This window comes from Erythrolamprus reginae, chromosome 2, assembly GCF_031021105.1.
Source record: "Erythrolamprus reginae isolate rEryReg1 chromosome 2, rEryReg1.hap1, whole genome shotgun sequence".
NCBI lineage: Eukaryota > Metazoa > Chordata > Lepidosauria > Squamata > Dipsadidae > Erythrolamprus > Erythrolamprus reginae.
The window spans coordinates 95299111-95319392 of record NC_091951.1 but is presented as its reverse complement, the minus strand read 5'-3'; the positions used below and the strand labels follow the sequence as shown (position 1 = coordinate 95319392).

Sequence of the window (20282 nt, the reverse complement as noted above, 5' to 3'; positions counted from 1 at the left end):
GGTTTCTGCATCAGTCTCAAAGAGGTGCTAAGCGAAAGCACATTGTCTAAAACAGTGACCCCCAGCCTTTTTGGCACCAGAGATCGGTTTCGAGGAAGACAGTTTTGCCATTGTCAGAATCATATGATACCTTTTTTTATTATTATTGATCCCAAGTATTTATTCAAATATGCATGTTATTTGCATGATTTCATTTAGCCTTATGGGGCCTTTTGTGGGGGAGGGGAACCTGTCTTGCAAGATTCAGTAAGATGCAACATTTTTTTAAAAAAATAGCTATGTGAAATTATTAGCTGTTATGACATTAGGGACCCTTTTGGGGCTATATATCTATTTATTTATTTTATTTTATTTTATTTATTTATTTTGTCCAATACACAATACACATTGATGAGAATAGACAAGTAGTAATATATATAAAGAAAAGGGTAGGAGAAAAGATATAAAAATAGAGGAGAAGATATATGAAAGGAAGAAAAGATAAATGAGATAAAGGAGAGACAATTGGACAGGGGACAGAAGGCACACTAGTGCACTTATGCACGCCCCTTACTGACCTCTTAGGAACCTGGAGAGGTCAATCGTGGATAGTCTAAGGGAAAAATGTTGGGGGTTAGGGGTTGACACTACTGAGTCAGGTAATGAGTTCCACACTTCGACAACTCAATTGCTGAAGTCATATTTTTTACAGTCAAGTTTGGAGTGGTTAATATTAAGTTTGAATCTTGTGGATTTTGCATAGCATTTCACCCTAGCTGCAGAATTAACAAGGAAACAAAAAATTGAAACTCTGTAACAATCTGAGTTTTTAATTTCTTCAGATCCTAGCCAGACTACCTAAGATATATATTTCATCTGCAAAGCAGAAATATTCTCCCCGCTACCCACCCCTCAATCTATGAATCATGCTTGGTTAATTTTGTATGGGTGTTTTAGGAAAAAATAGTTTGACTTCTGCCTGTTTCCATTTTTTTTTTTTCAATATCAGTAACTGTGCCTGTTGATAGAGCAGATGTTTGCCAGCAACATTATTATTCATTCAAGATGTTTGAGTATCAAGAAATACTTGTCTCCCACATTAGGAATTATTTTTATAAAGTGCATTTTGTTCATATATTTTACTCCAAAGAAACTACCAACAGCATTTATAAACTGGCCATATTAGAGCCTTGTCAGATAGTGCTTAAGTCCCCTAAGTGTTAGCGTTTTAGAAAAAAAAGTTAAAACATGGAAATATTAATATTAAAAGCATTTAAAATATTAATATCTAGAATTGATCTTTTACATCTGCCCTTAGGAAAAAGTGCAGACTATAGTTATCAAATACCCCTCCTAGTAAATTAAAAATGGCTATGAATTCTTCCATCGTACCTCTGAATTTAACTAGAACTTCCATTGCTTTTTAGATGTCAACCTTGCAATCAAACACCCTCATTCGGAAAGTGAAGCGGACCCTGCCTAGCCCCCCACCAGAAGAAGCTCAGATTCCTCTGACCAGCCAAGCCCACTCACAGATGTACATGCCTGGCTTCATGCCAAAGGGCATTGGTGGGCAGCCCATACAAGTCACCAAAGCCGGCCTCCTTAGAGAACTCGACCGGGACTTGAAGCTGGTAGAACACGAATCCACAAAACTGAGAAAGAAACAAGCTGAGCTGGATGAAGAAGAGAAAGAGATTGATGCCAAGCTGAAGTACCTGGAATTGGGGATCAACCAGAGAAAGGAATCTTTGCTGAAGGATCGGAACATTCACGATTATCCATATTTGAGATGCTTGGGAGAGAATCGAGATTATATGTCCGACAGCGAACTAAATAATCTTCGCCTCTCTGCTTATGAGAGTAGAAGCCTCCTGACAAGGCCCAGCGCCACCCCTTCTAACCAGTATGCAGAATTTTCCAGTACCCAGTATACTTCAACCACTTCCTACACCCCGTACCAGTACTCCTCAGTCCAGACCGCTGCACCAGGCCCAGCTACATTCCAGCAAACAAGATTTCAACCTCCATACTATCCTCCAGCAAGCAGTGGTCCTACTCAAAATGATTTCCAGCCAAGCCAGATGCCTGCTTACCCTTCCCAAACTACATACCAGGCGCATAGCTTCACCCCAAGTACTGGGTATCAGCCTGAACTGGGCCTACAGAGCCACCAAGGCTTCTGCCCACCCTACCAAGTGCAGACTGCTTATCCCAGTCAGACACCCTTGCAACCTACCCAGGGTTCTCTTCTTCAGACTCATACAGACACCCACACAACCTCCCAGAAGCCGAGACAGACCTCACTGGCTGACTTAGAGCAGAAGATCCTGACCAATTATGAAGTCATTAGCAATCCCACTGTGGTGATCTCTGCTGCAACTCCAGAAGTGATCTACAGCACTGCAACCGTGACCAGCAGTTACGATCAACACAAAGCTCCAGAAGGGAGGCCAGGAGACAGGAGCACTGTTGCACAAAGTCCCTCTACAAGTTATTCCTCTGACTCTCTGTACACCAATCTAGAGCAAAACATTCCACGGAACTATGTGATGATTGACGATATCAGCGAATTAACCAAAGAAAGCAGCATGGGGGAGGGCCAGAAAGGGGATTTGCTGTCGCACAGCAGCAATGGGCTGCCTATCAAAGAAAAGAGGGAGGTTGCAGATGTAGATGTGTCCAGCAGGCCTTGTTGCTATTCAAAAGGAGAAGAGGAGTCTGAAGAGGATATTTATGATCATCATGGTCCTGACCATCGGGGGAAAGGCTATCCTAAAAGCGCAGAGAGCAACGGGAGGGTGTCGGGTAGTTCGTATTACTATGGAGACAGTGATTATAGGCCATCCTCTCGTCCAGATAAGCATGGAGCAAGTATGGGAGTACAAAAACACTCTTCCAAAAATCTGGCCCCTGCTGTCATCTCTTCCAAGCGCAGCAAGCATAGGAAACAAGGTATGGAGCAGAAGATCTCCAAATTCTCCCCTATAGAAGAAGCCAAAGATGTAGAATCAGATCTGGCCTCCTATACAGCGACTACATCAGTCAGTAGCAGTAATGTAGCATCCAGAGCAAGGAAAATGCAAGATGATATCACTTATGGCCTAAAGAAAAACGTATATGAACAGCAGAAATACTACGGCGTGTCCAACAGAGATGGGATGGAAGAAGATGACCGAGCATATAGTGGTGGGCGATCGAGATCCTCTGGATATGTGTCAGAAAAACTGTCAAGTCGTGAAATTAGAAGCAGATCTTATGAGAGAGAGAGCATGGAGAGGCCGCAGAAAGGAAGCTCCAAGCCTTCCTCCCTTAGTATGAGTCAGAGTCGTGGGCGACCTCCAATTCGCACACAAACTTCAGAAGAAGAAAGTCCTATTAGTCCACTAGGGAAATCCGTGGGCGTATCGCGATCCTCAGGTGGACCTCTTCCTCAGTCTGCTGGAGACAGTTGCTCCCAGTTTTGCTCTAGTCACTCATTGCCTGATGTACAAGAACATATTAAAGATGTGCCAAGAACTCACTCTTACAAACACGAAGAAGGCTACATCATGGATGATTCACACTGTGTTGTTTCAGACAGTGAAGGTAATAACTACCTGTAGTGACTTATCTCCAAGCATGCCCAAGCGGGTCATATTTGCAAAGAAAATGCCACAAATTCCGTTTGCTTGCCATGTGCCTTTATCATGATTTCACTTTCTGTTTTATGTTAGCATGTTGCACATTGCATGTCCTAATGTTGTTCACTGCTTGCTTGGTGTGTTTATGTGCTGAGGTTTCTGTTTTTATATTTCCTGAGTGGCTGCTGTGGCATACCCTGTATTCCCGTGATAAGCTTCTTCTCTATTTCATTGCATGGCTTCCATCAGAATATATTCCTAGCTTTGGATCAGGAGATTCACTGTGATCTTTTTTGGTTTCTGAAGCCTACCATTTGGGCCAAGAGGAGACGGACTGGTTTGACAAACCAAGAGAACCTCGTTCAGAGAGGATGAGGCATTACGGTGGCCATTCCTCATCCTCTCAGAAGAGAGGTCCAGTTAAACACACCTATCATGATTATGATGAGCCCCCAGATGAAGACTTGTGGCATCATGATGACTACTCCCACCCACGTCACTCTTCCTCCAAAGATCACAGGCACCATGGAGATTATGGGCGACATTCATCTTCCTCCCGCCACTCCACTGATGATCTACCCAAGAGATCATCCAGGCAACACCCAAGAGACCCAGGCCGTCATGAGTCACAAGGACGTGGACACGGGCAGCCCACTTCCCAGAAGAAGGCTCAGCAATCAGATACAAGAATGCAGCAAGGTTATCCTTCCTCGGAGTACTCTCAACAGTCCCGACAGCCATCTGGCTATCATCATACTCCAGAGACCCAAAAATCCCAGAGGCAGATGCAACATGGGCTGCCATCTCAGCAGCCAAAATCTGAGCCTCTGTCTCACCAACAGCAGCAGCAGCAGCAACAGCAAAAGCAGCAGCAGCAGCAGCTGCAACAACAACAGCAGCAGCAGCAGCAGCAGCAAAAGCAGCAGCAGCAACCCAGGCAGCAGCAAGTTGGGCAGCAGCAACCATCCTCTAGGCAGCAGCAACCACCAGGCAGACAGCCTCAACAACAGCATCCAGCAGGTCCTTCTCATCAACAGCCACAGCAGGTTCGGATGCAGCAGCAGCAACCCCAACAGCAGCCACAGCCACCACTGGGGACCCAAGCCCAACCATCCTTACGGCCAGCCCAACAGCAACCTGGTCAGCCTCAGCCATCAGGCAAACCGCAGCCAACTGCCCAAGCACAACCTAGCGCCCACCAAGCAGGACCAGTGAGTACCACTTTAATTGTCTTTAAGGAGAGATGGTTGATCATTCCATCATTGCTAACTGCCTGTTGTCTCACCCTTCATTAAGGTGTGAATGATCTGTTCTAGGGTAGCAAATGTTTGCGTTCATCTCAAGATCCCACACAAAAACCAAATGGAATAAATATGTATTCATGGAACACATGAATCATTCTACAGTCTATATCAGGGGTTGGCAACCCGCAGCTCCGGAGCCATATGCAGCTCTTTGGGGGCCCTGTTGTGGCTCCCTATCCCATCACTGGCTGGCCTCACCCTCCCCTTCCTCACCTGGCCTGAGAATGTAAGACCGATAGCATGAATGGAGACATGGCCGTGGTTGATTCTCTGGCACTGATTGAGGAACATAGGCACCACCAGCCAAGACCTCCCTTCGGGTGACCCTCCTCCCCTTCTCGCAACTCCCTGGCTGGCTGTGGCAGGGCCAGCTGTGTACACATGCGTGGGGAGAACATCAAGTGAACACCAAGCAGTCTTTGGATGCGGCTTCTCTTCTGCCCTAAGGATCTGGATGTTGCCTTGCCATGTCCCATCCCATCACCCATCCTGAAGCTCCTCGGCTGAATAGGGTAGGCATAAACGCCTGCCTGAAGTGGCAAGAAGCTAACGGACTGGAGGTCACGCCCTCCCCACTGTGGGGAGGAGGGATGGGACGGAACACAGCAAGGCAATAGCACATCCAAAGACCCTCCTTAAACCAACAGCTGCCTACCCTCTTTGTGTCCCTTTGTTGCACTTGCCGCTTGCTTGTGAAGGGTCTCCCCACACATGCCATAGCCAGCCAGGGAGACATGAAAGGGAGGAGTGTTGCCCGAAGAGAAGCCAGGAGTGGCAATCGTTCCTCAGCACATAGAGAGCGAAGGGGACAGAGAGAGAGAAAGAAAGAGAGAGATGAGAGAGGAAGTGGGAGAGAGAGCTGGGTAGGGTGGAAGGGAGAGAGAGAGAGAAGGGAGGAGAGAGAGGGAGAATGAGAGATGAGAGAGGAAGTGGGAGAGAGAGCTGGGTAGGGTGGAAGGGAGAGAGAGAGAGAAGGGAGGATAGAGAGTGAGAAAGAGAGAGATGAGAGATGAGAGAGGAAGTGGGAGAGAGAGAGCTGGGTAGGGCGGAAGGGAGAGAGAGAGAGAAGGGAGGAGAGAGAGGGAGAAAGAGAGAGATGAGAGAGGAAGTGGGAGAGAGAGCTGGGTAGGGCAGAAGGGAGAGAGAGAGAGAGAGAGAAGGGAGGAGAGAGAGGGAGAAAGAGAGAGATGAGAGAGGAAGTGGGAGAGAGAGCTGGGTAGGGCGGAAGGGAGAGAGAGAGAAGGGAGGAGAGAGATGGAGAAAGAAAGAGATGAGAGAGGAAGTGGGAGAGAGAGAGCTGGGTAGGGCAGAAGGGAGAGAGAGAGAGAGAGAAAGGAGAGAGAGGGAGAAAGAGAGAGATGAGAGAGGAAGTGGGAGAGAGAGCTGGGTAGGGCGGAAGGGAGAGAGAGAGAGAGAGAAGGGAGGAGAGAGAGGGAGAAAGAGAGAGATGAGAGAGGAAGTGGGAGAGAGAGCTGGGTAGGGCAGAAGGGAGAGAGAGAGAGAGAAAGGAGAGAGAGGGAGAAAGAGAGAGATGAGAGAGGAAGGGAGAGAGAGAGAGAGAAAGGAGAGAGAGGGAGAAAGAGAGAGATGAGAGAGGAAGTGGGAGAGAGAGCTGGGTAGGGCGGAAGGGAGAGAGAGAGAGAAGGGAGGAGAGAGAGGGAGAAAGAGAGAGATGAGAGAGGAAGTGGGAGAGAAAGCTAGGTAGGGTGGAAGGGAGAGAGAGAAAGAGAGAAGGGAGGAGAGAGAGAAGGGAGGAGAGAGAGAAGGGAGGAGACAGAGAGAGAGAAAGAAAGATGAGAGGGAGAAAGAGATGGGGAGAGAAAAAGAGAGGGAAAAGAGAGAGAGAAAAATATATTTTTCTCATAAAAAACAGAGCCACAAATCCTGGGTAGTTATAGCTGGGGAGGGGGGAGGTCATGTGACATCGGTGGGAGTGATGTCAAGTTGGCCACGCCCACCCAGGTTTTGTGGTTCCAGGTGTTTTATTTTCTCTGGGAAACAGGTCCAAATGGCTCTTTGAGTTTTTAAGGTTGCCAATCCCTGGTCTAGATGAATATATTATATGCCGGTAAGTGAATGGATGGATTGCAAGAGTTAATCATGGTATCAGTGATTATAGAGGAAACATTGTCTTCAGAAAAATGTTGGAGAGAAATTTAAAAAAAGATTAAATGGGAAAAAATATAGAATAGTTATGGGGGTAGGCCAGCTCCCTAGATTTCTGAAGGAGGCTTCATTTGTAATCAAAGGTCAGGAGATGTATGGGACTGAGAGAATAAATTTGGGAGATAGGAAGAAGAGCTGCAGCCAGTCAAACAAGAGGTATCTCTATCCACAGAAGGAATGGAGATGGGCATAGCATCTCAGAAGGAATCCTCCCTTATTGTCTGGGATGTAAGGACAAAGGAGGGGGGAGATTCTGTTACCTTAACCCAGTGCTTCTCAATTATTTTCTGTTACGCCCCTGGCCCCAGGGAGAAGTAAACCTTTCGCAAGCCCCAAATCTCCGCTGATGCGCATCGCTCAGCCCAGCCTGCCCAACCTGCCACCCCCAAATTGCACCCCACCAGAAATGCGCGTCCTACCTGATACTTATACTGGTACCCCCATCGCGTTCCTTGGCATTGTGTCCAGGACAGTCTGTTACAAAAGAAAATGTCTCACAAGTTTGAGAAATTTGATTGAACTCACAAGACATTTTCTTTTAGAATGGGCTGCCCTGGGCACAATGCCGAGGAATAGGATGGAGGTGTCAGGTACAAGTGTCAGGTAGGACATGCCTCCTAATCCCTGCGGCAAAACCCCCCACATTCCCTGGGGTCACACGCCTCCCCAGCAGTGCTCCGTGCCCCCTACCCAGGGTGCACCCCACTATTTGAAAAGTACTGCCTTAACCTTACAATAAAGATATTATTAGCAACAATTGTTTTTGTTTCCCACCTGGATTATTTATTTATTTTATTAGATTTGTATGCCGCCCCTCTCTGTAGACTCCGGGCGGCTAACAACAATAATGAAACAACATGTAACAAATCTAATATTTAAAATAATTTTAAAAACCTTTATTTTTATTTTAAAAAACCAAACATACACGCAAACATACCATGCATAAATTGTATCGGCCTAGGGGGAAGGGAATATCTCAGTTCCCCCATGCCTGATGACAGAGGTGGATTTTAAGAAGCTTACGAAAGGCGAGGAGGGTGGAGGCAATTCTGATCTCTGGGGGGAGTTGGTTCCAGAGGGTTGGGGCCGCCACAGAGAAGGCTCTTCCCCTGGGCCCAGCCAAATGATATTGTTTAGATTACTCAGAGGGCTGACAGGAGAGTAGAGTCCACAGCCACAGGGCTGCTTTCAGCAATTCCAGGTTTGTAGGTTGAGTCCCCAAAGGACGCCAAAGATTTAATTTTTAACTTGACAGCAGTTAGAATATTTAAATACATAGAGGATGATCATATTTAATTGTATTCAGCTAAGCAATTTTAATTATTCAGATCGTATTTATTTCTTGACCCAGCCTTGCTTGATCCTGCCCTCCACTATTTCGAAATGTGATTTCTAGTTTGCCACCCACCGGTCTAAAATGAGCCCCATCTGAAAACAGTTATCCTTTTCTGTCATTGAGTCTAGAAACATTTGGAGAGAAGGAGATCTATGTAGAATCGGAATGAATAAAGAAATAACAAAGATGACTCCGCTTTTTAAAAAATTATGGGGTCACAGCTGCTAGGTGTGTTTTTAGCAGATGGGTTTTATATTAAGACAATTTTTTTCTCTAACATGCATTGCTATTCCCCAAATCAGAGATTGGGATGGGGGGGAAAGGCTTTCTTAAACCAAGAAATGAAACTTCTGTTTCCCATTTTAGGCTAAAGCAGAACAGCCGGATGTATCCAAGCCTACCACAAAAGTGCCACAGGTGGGGAAAGCACCCCAGACACAACCGCAGGGGACAGCTGGAGGTCAGTAAGCAGCTTCTCAATTAGTTTCTAGCACATACAATTGTGTGGAATTTCACTAGGAAATGCTAGCAGAGTTCATTTTCCGAGGAAAGATTCCATTTGCTTTTTTCAAAATGAATTCCAAAATGAAAGCATGACACCCTAGGCAAGATGTAGAAGAAGAGAAAAGTTTGGCCTCAAAATTGTTCTGCCTGACCGGGCTCAGGCGATAATTCACCGTCCAGGAAAGAAGGTCAGACACACACATGTATTGCTAATCAGCAAACTTGTATTAAACAGAAAAGAAAAGGCTAAAGAAAACTGTCCTTATTTTCAGGAGTAAAACACAGTGCGAGGCGAAAATTCAGCTAGATACAAAGTTCATGAAAAAGCAAACAAATACAAAATTCACGTAGCAGAAATGTTCCAAGACTTCTCTGAATTCTCGAGGCACGAGAGCAGCAGCTAGTCCCAGAGTTTTCAACTCCCACTTGCCTGACAATGCTGAGTTGAAATCCAAAGGCACAGAGCAGAGGCTTCAAAAAAGGGACCACAAAGCCACACAAACCACTCAGATAAACATCCACAGTTTGCCTCTGCCTCTGTTCCCTTTTGTAACTGTAGCCCTCATTATGGGAACGACACCCAGCCCTCATTCTGTGGACCACACCCAAACACAGGTGACACCATAATCACCGTTGATAATCCCTTAATTGAGCCCTACGTTGCATTGCTCTACGGCTATGTATATTGATTATTTGTTCAGCATCCGAATCCAAAGAAGAGAGGCTATCCGACGGGCTGCCTGCTAAATACCGTGGGCTGTCTGTCAGTTCCTGTGGCTGTCTGCCAACTCCTCTGAACCATCTGCCTCATCCTCTGGGCTGTCTGCCACCTTTTCCTGGCTGTCAGCCAGGCTTTCACAATCACTCTGTAACGCATCTCTCACATATGTGGGGGCAACAGCTGGCCCAGGCCCGAACACAACAAAAATATGTGCCCATTAGTACAGAATTAATTCACAGAAACTAGAATTGTGTAGGTCATGATGAAGGTGTCACAAGTAAAATACCTAAAAGAAGCCTTCTTAGTGTCTTCTTCCAAGGCACCAGAAGGCCAGACAAGAAATAATGGATGGAAACTTGCAAGGAGAAATTCAACCTGGAAATAAGGAGAAACCTGCTGGCAGTGAGAGCGATCAACCAGTGGAATGGCCTGCCTGCGGAGGTTGTGAGAGTTCCAACACTTGAGATTTCAAGAAGAGATTGGATAGACATTTGTCTGAAATGGTGTAGGGACTCCTGCTTGAGAGCGGGAGATTGGACCAGATGACCTCCAAGGTCCCTTCCAACTCTAGTAATAATCTAATCTAATCCTGTGAACAGAAAAGAGGGAATGTCTCACCTTGATTAAAATCTGGTAATAAATTGCTTGCTCTTTACTTACGGTAGCTCAGCTTAAAATACTACTGTCATTGAGAAATGCATATTGATAACTTCCACTTACTTTATGTGCCTGCAGAAAATGCCCCTTACTACAGAGGGTCAGTAATTGGGCAGATAAATCATGAACTTCTGAGTCGGTTGAGAAGGACGACATAGAAACCTAATAAATAAATAAATAAAATACTTTGCAACCCATTTCATTGAGTTTTGGATAGGAACTTATATTTTTATCTCAGAAAGGCTATCAAGGTGTATATATTCATGTTAGTCTTTTTTATTTTATTTGTCAAATTTATTGGCCACCCATCTTACTGCAGAGTAACTCTGGGAGGCTTTTGAAATGCTTAAATCAAGGGTGTCCAACCATGGAAACTTTAAGACCTGGCTGACTGGGGAATACTGGAAGTTGAAATCGACAGGTCTTTTCCAATTGAAAAAAAACTGGAAACCTTTGGTTTAAATGATAGATTTAGCTGGTATGTATATCAATTACGTTAAATTTATTTCAATTGGGCATTGGGTTCTTTTGTATTTTCTTTTATTTCTGGTCACTGAGAGTACCTTTTTCTGTATGGAAAGATTCAGTAAAAATACAATGGTACCTCTACCTAAGAACGCCTCTACTTACGAACTTTTCTAGATAAGAACCGGGTGTTCAAGATTTTTTTGCCTCTTCTCAAGAACCATTTTCCACTTACAAACCCGAGCTTCTGAAACTGTAACTGGAAAAGGCAGGGAGAAGCCTCCCTGGGGCCTCTCTAGGAATATCCTGGGAGGAAGCAGGGCCAGAAAAGGTAGGGAGAAACCTCCGTGGGGCCTCTCTAGGAATCCCCTGGGAGGAAGCAGGGCCAGAAAAGGTGGGGAGAAACCTCCGTGGGGCCTCTCTAGGAATCCCCTGGGAGGAAGCAGGGCAGGAAAAGGTGGGGAGAAGGCTCCATGGGGCCTCTCTAGGAATCTCCTGGGAGGAAACAGGGCGTCCACCCTCCCTGTGGTTTCCCCAATCGCATGCATTATTTACTTTTGCATTGATTCCTATGGGAAAAATTGCTTTTTCTTGCAAACTTTTCTACTTAAGAACCTTAAGTTCCTAAGTAAAGATACCACTGTATTCTGAACAAATAAATACTTGCCACTACATTTTTTCCCTGACAAGACTGGTTATATTTCATTAGTGAGTAAAGATAATTAATATTTTTACAAACCGTTTACTGGTGTTAAAGCAGGACATACACTTTATTGAATTCATTTCATGCATATTAATTTATTTCATCACTTTCTCTCACAGGGATTAAGGTGGGCCCCAAACCAACAGGCACATCCTTACCTACAGGAGGAGCAGCTGCACAGCCAGGAGCAGAGGGCGAAAGTGTCTTATCCAAAATCCTGCCAGGAGGGGCAGCAGAACAAGCAGGCAAATTGACAGAAGGTGGGAATTGCTGAGTCACAACACTTTCAAGTACAGTGATCCCTCGATTTTCGCGATCTCGTTCTTCGCGAAACGCTATATCGCGATTTTTCCCACCCGATGACGTCACTCTCTTCCTTCCTTTCTCATCTTTCTTTCCCTCTCTCTTTCTCTATCTTGCTTCTTCCTCTCTCACACTCTCTTCCTCCCTCTCTCATCTCTTTCTTTCCTTCTCTCTCTTTCTCTATCTCTCCCCCTCTTGCTGGCGGGTGGCGGGCGGCAGGCGGGCGGGCGAGCGGGGGCATCAGCGAGGAAGACCCAGGGAAGGTTCCTTCGGCCGCCCAGCAGCTGATCTGCTGGGCGGCCGCAGCAGCAGCGAGCAGACGAAGATCGGGGTTTCCCCGCCGCCCACGCAAAGGGGAAACCCCGATCTTCATCTGCTCGCTGCTGCTGCGCTGCCGAGCAGATCAGCTGCTGGGAGGCCGAAGGAACCTTCCCTGGGTCTTCCCCGCCACCCACGCAAACTCCACCATCTGCGCATGCGCGGCCATGAAAAAAAGGGCGCGCATGCGCAGATGGTGTTTTTACTTCCGCAACCCTACATCGCGAAAAATCGATTATCGCGAGGGGTCTTGGAACGGAACCCTCGCGATAATCGAGGGATCACTGTACATGTATTCAGTTTTCAGAGGATTGTGATTCAGATGATCTGTCCTGCTGCTCTGTCTTTAGCAGTCAAGATGCTTGTTATAACCTCAGAAACCATATATTGTTTTGCAAACAGGTTTTCAAAGGCAGAACACGATCATCACTGACTTTTGGGAGGGGGGGAGGTCCACTCAGTGGTCAACCACCAAGAATGGTCTACCACAGTGATGGCTACCCTTTTTGTCCTTTGTTAGCATGTACCCATAAGGCAATGCGCGCATGACCCCCCCCTCCCCCTGCCCTGTGTATGTATGTGTGACCCCTAAATGGGCACCCTGCACACTCCACACATTTATTCATTTATTTATTAATCAGATTTGTATGCCGCCCCTCTCCGCAGACTCAGGGCGGCTCACAGCAATAATAGTACAATGTAAACAAATCTAATATTTAAGTTTAAGCTAATTTAAAACCCCAATTTAAAAACCAATCATACATACTAGCATACCATGCATAAATTTTTTATAAGCCTAGGGGGAGGAAAGGTATCAATTCCCCCATGCCTGACGACAGAGGTGGGTTTTAAGGAGCTTACGAAAAGCAAGGAAGGTGGGGGCAACTCTGATATCCGGGGGGGAGTTGGTTCCAAAGGGTCGGGGCCGCCACAGAGAAGGCTCTTCCCCTGGGTCCCGCCAGATGACATTGTTTAGTCGACGGGACCCGGAGAAGGCCAACTCTGTGGGACCTAACTGGTCGCTGGGATTCGTGCGGCAGAAGGCGGTCCCGGAGATATTCTGGTCCGGTGCCATGAAGGGCTTTATAGGTCATAACCAACACTTTGAATTGTGACCGGAAACTGATCGGCAACCAATGCAGATTGTTGGTGTAACATGGGCATACCTGGGGAAGCCCATGATAGCTCTCGCAGCTGCATTCTGCACGATCTGAAGTTTCCGAACACTTTTCAAAGGTAGCCCCATGTAGAGAGCATTACAGTAATCAAGCCTCGAGGTGATGAGGGCATGAGTGACTGTGAGCAGTAACTCCCGGTCCAAATAGGGCCGCAACTGGTGCACCAGGCGAACCTCGGCAAACGCCCCCCTCGCCACAGCTGAAAGATGTTTCTCTAATGTGAGCTGTGGATCGAGGAGGACGCAAGTTGCGGACCCTCTCTGAGGGGGTTAGTGATTCCCCCCCCCCAGGGTAATGGACGGACAGATGGAATTGTCCTTGGGAGGCAAAACCCACAGCCACTCCGTCTTATCAGGGTTGAGTTTGAGTCTGTTGACACCCATCCAGACCCCAACAGCCTCCAGGCACCGGCACATCACTTCCACATGCTCGCACCATCCCCACATGGGCACTCCATAGGCACTCCACATATGCTCCCCCTGACCCCCATAAATACCTGTGCAATCCCCCACATGCACCCCGTACCCTCCAATCTTGCACATGCATGCACAACCCACTGCATGTGTGCATGACCTCCACATGTACCCCAGCCCTCCCACATGTGGTGCATCTCCCACATGCGCCCCAATCTCTGCACATGTGCAGCAGAGATCCAAACGCCAGGGTGGCGTAGCAGATAGAATGCTGCACTGCAGTGCACTAAAGCTGACTGCTAGATCTGCAGGTCAGCAGTTCAAATCTCATCACCGTCTCAAGGTTGACTCAACCTTCCATCCTTCCGAGGTGGGTAAAATGAGGACCCGGATTGTGGGGGCAATATGCTGGCTCTGTTAAAAAAAAAAGTGCTGTTGCTAACATGTTGTAAGCCGCCCTGAGTCTAAGGAGAAGGGTGGCATAAAAATCGAATAAATAAACCAGCTGGCCAGTGGGAGGCACATGCGCATACACGGTAGAGCTTAGCTGGAGCAACACCTTATATGCCCGCAAAAAGGGCTCTACGTGCCACCTGTAGCATACATGCCATGGGTTCGCCATCACAGGTCTATCACTCTCTGGTACAAATGCCAGTGATTTACTGGGTAGAAACACCTTGTGGTTTATCAGTAATTATCTCCCCAAAGAGTATCATTTATATCATTAATTTAGTTATATGTTTGATTTGTACAACCTTTTATGCTCTATTTTCTTAGTCTCATGATGGTTCCAATCAAACAATGTAAATACGATTCAAAGAAAGTACCTTAAAAGGTATAGGGGGGGATCACTCCAGCCCAAGATTCCTGGTTAACAAAATGAAGCTCATTAATCCATCGTAATACTGGAGCTTCCTGCAAAATAATTACCCCTTCAGAGCTTTCCTGGAAGCCCAGAGGAAGCAAGACTTCAGAGCACAGAGATTGTTACTGAGAAGGACCACCACATGAGCTTGAGAAGAGCTATTTCCATTCAACGGGCTAATTCCACCAGAATGTTTGTTTTCTTAATTGTCTTCACTGAGTGTTGTATCAGTTATATTTTTATTGCACTGAAAGGCACTAAACTGCCTTTGATATGTTTTATGGATGCCAACAGGTAGGGCATAGATATTTTAGGGGGGGAAAGCTGAAGATCTGGTTAAAAGAATATAGAGCTTCAGGCTCAACCTTAAACTGTATCAGACAGTTTTAGGCACTGATTTGTCTTTTCTTTACTTCAACAGCCGTATCAGCTTTTGGCAAGAAATTCACATCATTTTGGTGAGAGTACAATATCCGGTAAGTCATACAGGGTCCTCCCTGCACCATCCACAATGTCCTTATCCATAACTACCAGGACCATGTCAATGGACTGAAATGCCAGATCCCAAAAATTTCTTATTTATTACTCGATAGAATTCTGTTCCCATCAGTGACCTTAAATTGACACGTGCCCCGAAGCAGGTCATCCCTATTGCTGCTTAATCTGAGTATCCCTTTATTTTATTTCCGTTTTCCTTTCTTTTCTTTTCTTTTGAAGTTCCTTTCTCTTTACCAACAGCTGTTTCTTTTTCTTGCTTCTCTTGTCACCGATTCAGCAGGCATTTGGGGAAATAAATGAAATCTCATCCTCGCACTGGAAAAACCTATGAAGAATCCATTGGAATTCATTTGCCGCTCTCAACTCTGGGTATAATAGTAGGTATCATCTATTTGCCTCCATTTCCACATCTGCCACGATGTATCAGGAGTAGAAATGTGATGAATAGTTGACCTTTATCAAAAGTGATTGAGAGACTATTCCTAGGAGACAAAGTCCTGAAGATTGGTGGTGGCGGTTTTTAACCCAATGATACAATTTCCAGTTTACCTGAAGGTAATTTGCCTGCGTTAAATAGGTTGTGCTATTTTGAATTAAGAGGATCTCTTATTGCTCTTAATTGTTGCCTTATTTAAATGTTGAGTGCTGCACGTTACAGAAATTACCATAGAGCACTAATAGCGCATATTGGGGCTGTGCTGATTTTATTGTGGGGATGGAGCCCCAGAATCAGACTGTATGAAATGGAAAGGGCCTTATCTCTGCCATAGCACCTGCCCTCTCGGACAATATCCAAAGTTCAAATTGCTTTAGCTCCCTTGGTTCCACCACACACCCCTCGGCTTTGACTTGGTTGATTGTTGGGCTTCTTTAGGTTGGAAGACGGGTGGGGGGGTTGTTGTTCCTCCTGGGAAACAATTATTCTTGCCTGATTCTGTAATATCTCTTTTTTAAAATTTGTGAGATACCCACCATTATTCTGGAGTCGGGCATCTCTAGAAATGTGTTTTACAAATATATAAAAGAAATAAATCCAGAGTTTTTCTACATTTCAGCTTTAAGGTATTGACAAGCTGGAAATGAAGCCAGTTTAAGAAATCTCTAAGATGTCCACCACCCCACATCCTCCTTTCTGTCTACTTAGTTGACTTACAATTCTGTCTGGACCAAAGCCTGATTGGTCAGTTCCCCTGCTCCTTTGGCAATTCCCTGAAAGGAAAAGAAAATGGTTTTGTACGTTGCTGAATTGAGTTCTACCAAGAAAGCAACATGAAAATTTAATGAACTATTCTCTTCTTAAAAAACTAGAGAGGTGCATGACCAATGAGGATTGCAGAGGTAATTCTCACTTAATGACCACAATTGGAACCAGCAATTCCAATACTAAGTCGCTAAGTATGATATCACCACCAGTATAGATCATACTAACTTACAACGTCAGTTCTGGCTGTGTTCATTAAGAGAATCACCACTAGTTGTTAAGCGCAACATCCCATGACTGCAACTCGCAACTTCCTGATGGCTTCTCTGTTGATTTGGTTGTCAGAATCTCTTTGTGAAGGTTGAAAATGTCTATAGTGTGACTACAGGGTGTTGTGACCATCATGCTGATTGTCAAGCACCTAAATTGCAATCACATGACTGCAGAGATGCTACAATGGCTAAAATTTTGAGGACTGATCATAAATCAGTGCCATTTGCTCAATCTTTGCACAGAAGGACAGTAAGTGAGGACTACCTGTATTATTTCTGGATTCCCATTCCGGAATGTTATAATCCAGGATTACAAAAGCTCAAAGAGATGAAAATGGCACATTTGTTCTGCTGAGCTGATTCTAGCCTCTGGGTTCGATCAGAATTTTGTGTGGATTGAACAATCACATTGTAGGGCTCCGGTTTTCGTCTATTTGAAACAGCTCACTAAAAGAACAACACATTTTTAATTGGGATGTGGGGGGATGAATTTATCCTTCTTGATAAAGCTCTTTTACACTCCTTGCTTCAGTATACAGAATGAAATATAAACTGAGTATACATCCAGGTTGGAGCAAAGAGGTGAGATGGAAAAGATGTGGTCTCTTTGGGAAAACACGCTTTTGTTTATGTTGTCCTGAGTGCTCTAGTATATGATAGTGTTGCATCTCAAATAGAAGCAACTAATTTAAGTAGTACAGTGATACCTTGTCTTACAAACGCCTCGTCATACAAACTTTTCGAGATACAAACCCAGGGTTTAAGATTTTTTTGCCTCTTCTTACAAACTATTTTCACCTTACAAACCCACCGCCACCACTGGGATGCCCCGCCTCCAGACTTCTGTTGTCAGCGAAGCACCCGTTTTTGTGCTGCTGGGATTCCCCTGAGGCTCCCCTCCATGGGAAACCCCACCTCCAGACTTCCGTGTTTTTGTGATGCTGCAGGGAAATCCCAGCAGGGGAATCCCAGCTGTGCAAAAAAGGGCACTTCGCTGGCAACGGAAGTCCGGAGGTGGGGTTTCCCAGTGAGGGGAGCCTCAGTGAAATTGCAGGATCGCAAAAACACAGAGGTCTGTAAGTCAGGCTTTGAGGATTTTGGTGTTTTTGCGATGCTGCAATTTCACTGATGCTCCCCTCACTGGGAAACCCCACCTCCAGACTTCCGTTGCCAGCGAAGCGCCCATTTTTGCGATGCTGGGATTCCCCTGCTGGGATTCCGCTGCAGCATCACAAAAATGCAGAAGTCCGGAGGTGGGGTTTCCCATGGAGGGGAGCCTCAGGGGAATCCCAGCAGCACAAAAACGGGTGCTTCGGCTGGCAAAAGGGGTGAATTTTGGGCTTGCACGCATTAATCGCTTTTCCATTGATTCCTATGGGAAACATTGTTTCGTCTTACAAACTTTTCACCTTAAGAACCTCGTCCCGGAACTAATTAAGTTTGTAAGACAAGGTATCACTGTACTCAATTGTTCACTTTTGACTGACTACTGCTTCTAGCTGTTTCAACTTTTACTTTCACTTTGTATAGTGAAGTACAATCACAACATTCCCCAACAACACACTGCAATGTAATTCATACTTCTGCAATTAATGTCCAAGATATTGTCTAATACTTCTGGAGGGTAGGCAGATGTGGAAGATTGGATGAGCTCCTCTATTGATTGGGTTATTCATCACTTGTCATTACATAGAAAAGATGCATCCTGTAACTTTTTTCAGTAGGTATTCTTGGGGACTGCTCCCCCAATTCTTGAAACATTATAAATATATTTCTATGATTTTTTTTTTGTCTTATAAGCTTTTGAAACCATGGAAAACCACTAGGCTCAGAGAACGAAACAGAAAAGCTGTTCCTACAAATGTATCCCTGTGGATGTCATCAGATGCTCTTTGAGGATGCCTGAGCCTACAGTCACAAAGGACTTTCAAAGCCACTGTTGTCAATCCATGTTCTGCAAGCTCAAGGGGTGAAAGCAGATTCTTAGACTGAGAAGATGTACGTAAGAAGAAGGTGCAATTAAGAGAAGAGGGGGCTTGTCATGCAGGCATGCCACTTTTCTGTCGCTTGAGATGTTTGGGACTCGAGAAACTACCTATGACTGTAGTTCCATTTGTGCCTAGCATCTGATTTTGGGGAACCATGGCCTTCTCTTGGGATTATACACAAAGTTAACTGAATTTTAACTCTAGTTCTTCATAGGTTTTTCCCATTCTTCAAAATGTGCTTGAACTGAGGGCTGGGAGCTGGATGCTCCATTCTCCTTCACATTCCAGTTTGCCCCATCAACCCCCCATCCCCTCCAAGTGTTTGTTCCCTCTCATCATCCCTGAAAAGGAAAGTCTGGGACGAAGGGAACTCTGACTAGGACCTAACACTGTTTCACTACTGAGTTAAGAGGCCATAGGACTGAAAGGCAGTGCGAACTGGCTGACTATTGACTGACACAAATGCTGGCCAGGCATGTCTTATCAGCCACCCAAAGCCATCCTGAAGCCATTCTAAAGCATTCAAATGGCAGTGCTTTTCATCGTTAATGTTGTGCATTGTTTTATGTATGCCTGGGATTTATTTTTATTTTTTAAAAACAGCCTTAATCATTCCACTTTTATTTACATGTATACCTCATTGGTACCCAGAAACTGGGGGCTTGGTTTATTTTTATTTTTTTTGTGAGGTTCCTTTTATGTGTTTTCTTTTCTTTTGCCTAGTATCATACGTCATTAATCTCTTAACTTTGTCCTAAGTTAGCATCTGGGCTGTTGTCGGCAGAAGCAATAGAGTGCAGAAGGCTATCCAGAGCACAAACCCAGTGTGATGAGAAGAGCTTGCCTCTGCCATCCTCCTTTATCCTACTGTGCAATTCAAGTCCTTCTTAAGCCATTGTCGGTGGACATGCTCAGAAAGATGGAGGAACTACTTGAAACAGCGTGTTGGTAAACCTGCCCACTTGGAGCTCCTTCCACTGCAAAACGGCAAGAGCCGGAAGAACACCCCGTGTGAAACAGCTCCTTTGGTTGTTGGGTTTTTTTAATACTTTTTTTTTGTTGTTGTAAAAAAACAAATCCAGTAAATGTACAGATGCTCCAGTTCCCATTTGTTTGTGCTGTTTCCTGCCTGTCCTTCATCCACGCTGAGCATGTTCCAGAACAACAATTCATTGGTGTGACCCATCGGAGCTTCCATTCACCATGGGTAACAGCAAAATGATTCTCATGTCTAATGTTCTATGCAATGAAATTACAAAATTTTAAAGACAACTGTTAATATTTAATAAGTTCAATGTTATGTATAAGGATTTAATTGCAAACGTGCTATCAAGACAACCTGGATAGATATCTTTATAACAAACACCTGTGTGTATGAAGTTTCCAATTAGTGGCATGCTTGACCCGTTCAAGGGACACTTTTGCCAAAGGGTAGCCATAGAGCCAGTGACTGTCTCTGTCTGTAGTAGAGCATGGCTTGCTACTTCTCTGCACGGTTTCATCTACTTAGAATGCTTGCCATTCGTTCTTTGCTTGAAATTCTTTTTTTTCCTTCTTCCAGTTGGTTCATCTTCTTTACTGAATGCCATTACAGATTTATGCACTTGTTATTGAAGCCCTATCGATGTAATTATTCCACAGAACATTACACTAGATTTTTTAATATTTACTTATACTCACTCTAGGCCTCTTGACATGTCCTCTCCTGCAATTGCCTAGGGTCTACTTGTAGGGGCTTCTAAGCATGGTCCAAACCTAATGTCCAAAATGTAAATGAAAATCCTATGT

At 45.1% G+C, this 20282-nt stretch overlaps 1 protein-coding gene across 1 annotated transcript in view; it reads left to right on the top strand.

The window, feature by feature from the left end:
* BSN (bassoon presynaptic cytomatrix protein) overlaps positions 1-18390 on the top strand; it is a 266010-nt gene extending 247620 nt beyond the window's left edge. Inside the window, exons 6-12 of the mRNA XM_070738773.1 lie at positions 1407-3567; positions 3909-4813; positions 8775-8868; positions 11578-11718; positions 14957-15011; positions 15311-15410; positions 18307-18390. Of these exons, the coding sequence (XP_070594874.1) occupies positions 1407-3567; positions 3909-4813; positions 8775-8868; positions 11578-11718; positions 14957-14997 (3342 nt within the window). The 3' untranslated portion in view covers positions 14998-15011; positions 15311-15410; positions 18307-18390. The remainder of the gene's footprint in view (positions 1-1406; positions 3568-3908; positions 4814-8774; positions 8869-11577; positions 11719-14956; positions 15012-15310; positions 15411-18306) is intronic.
* The last annotated feature ends 1892 nt before the right edge of the window (positions 18391-20282 follow it).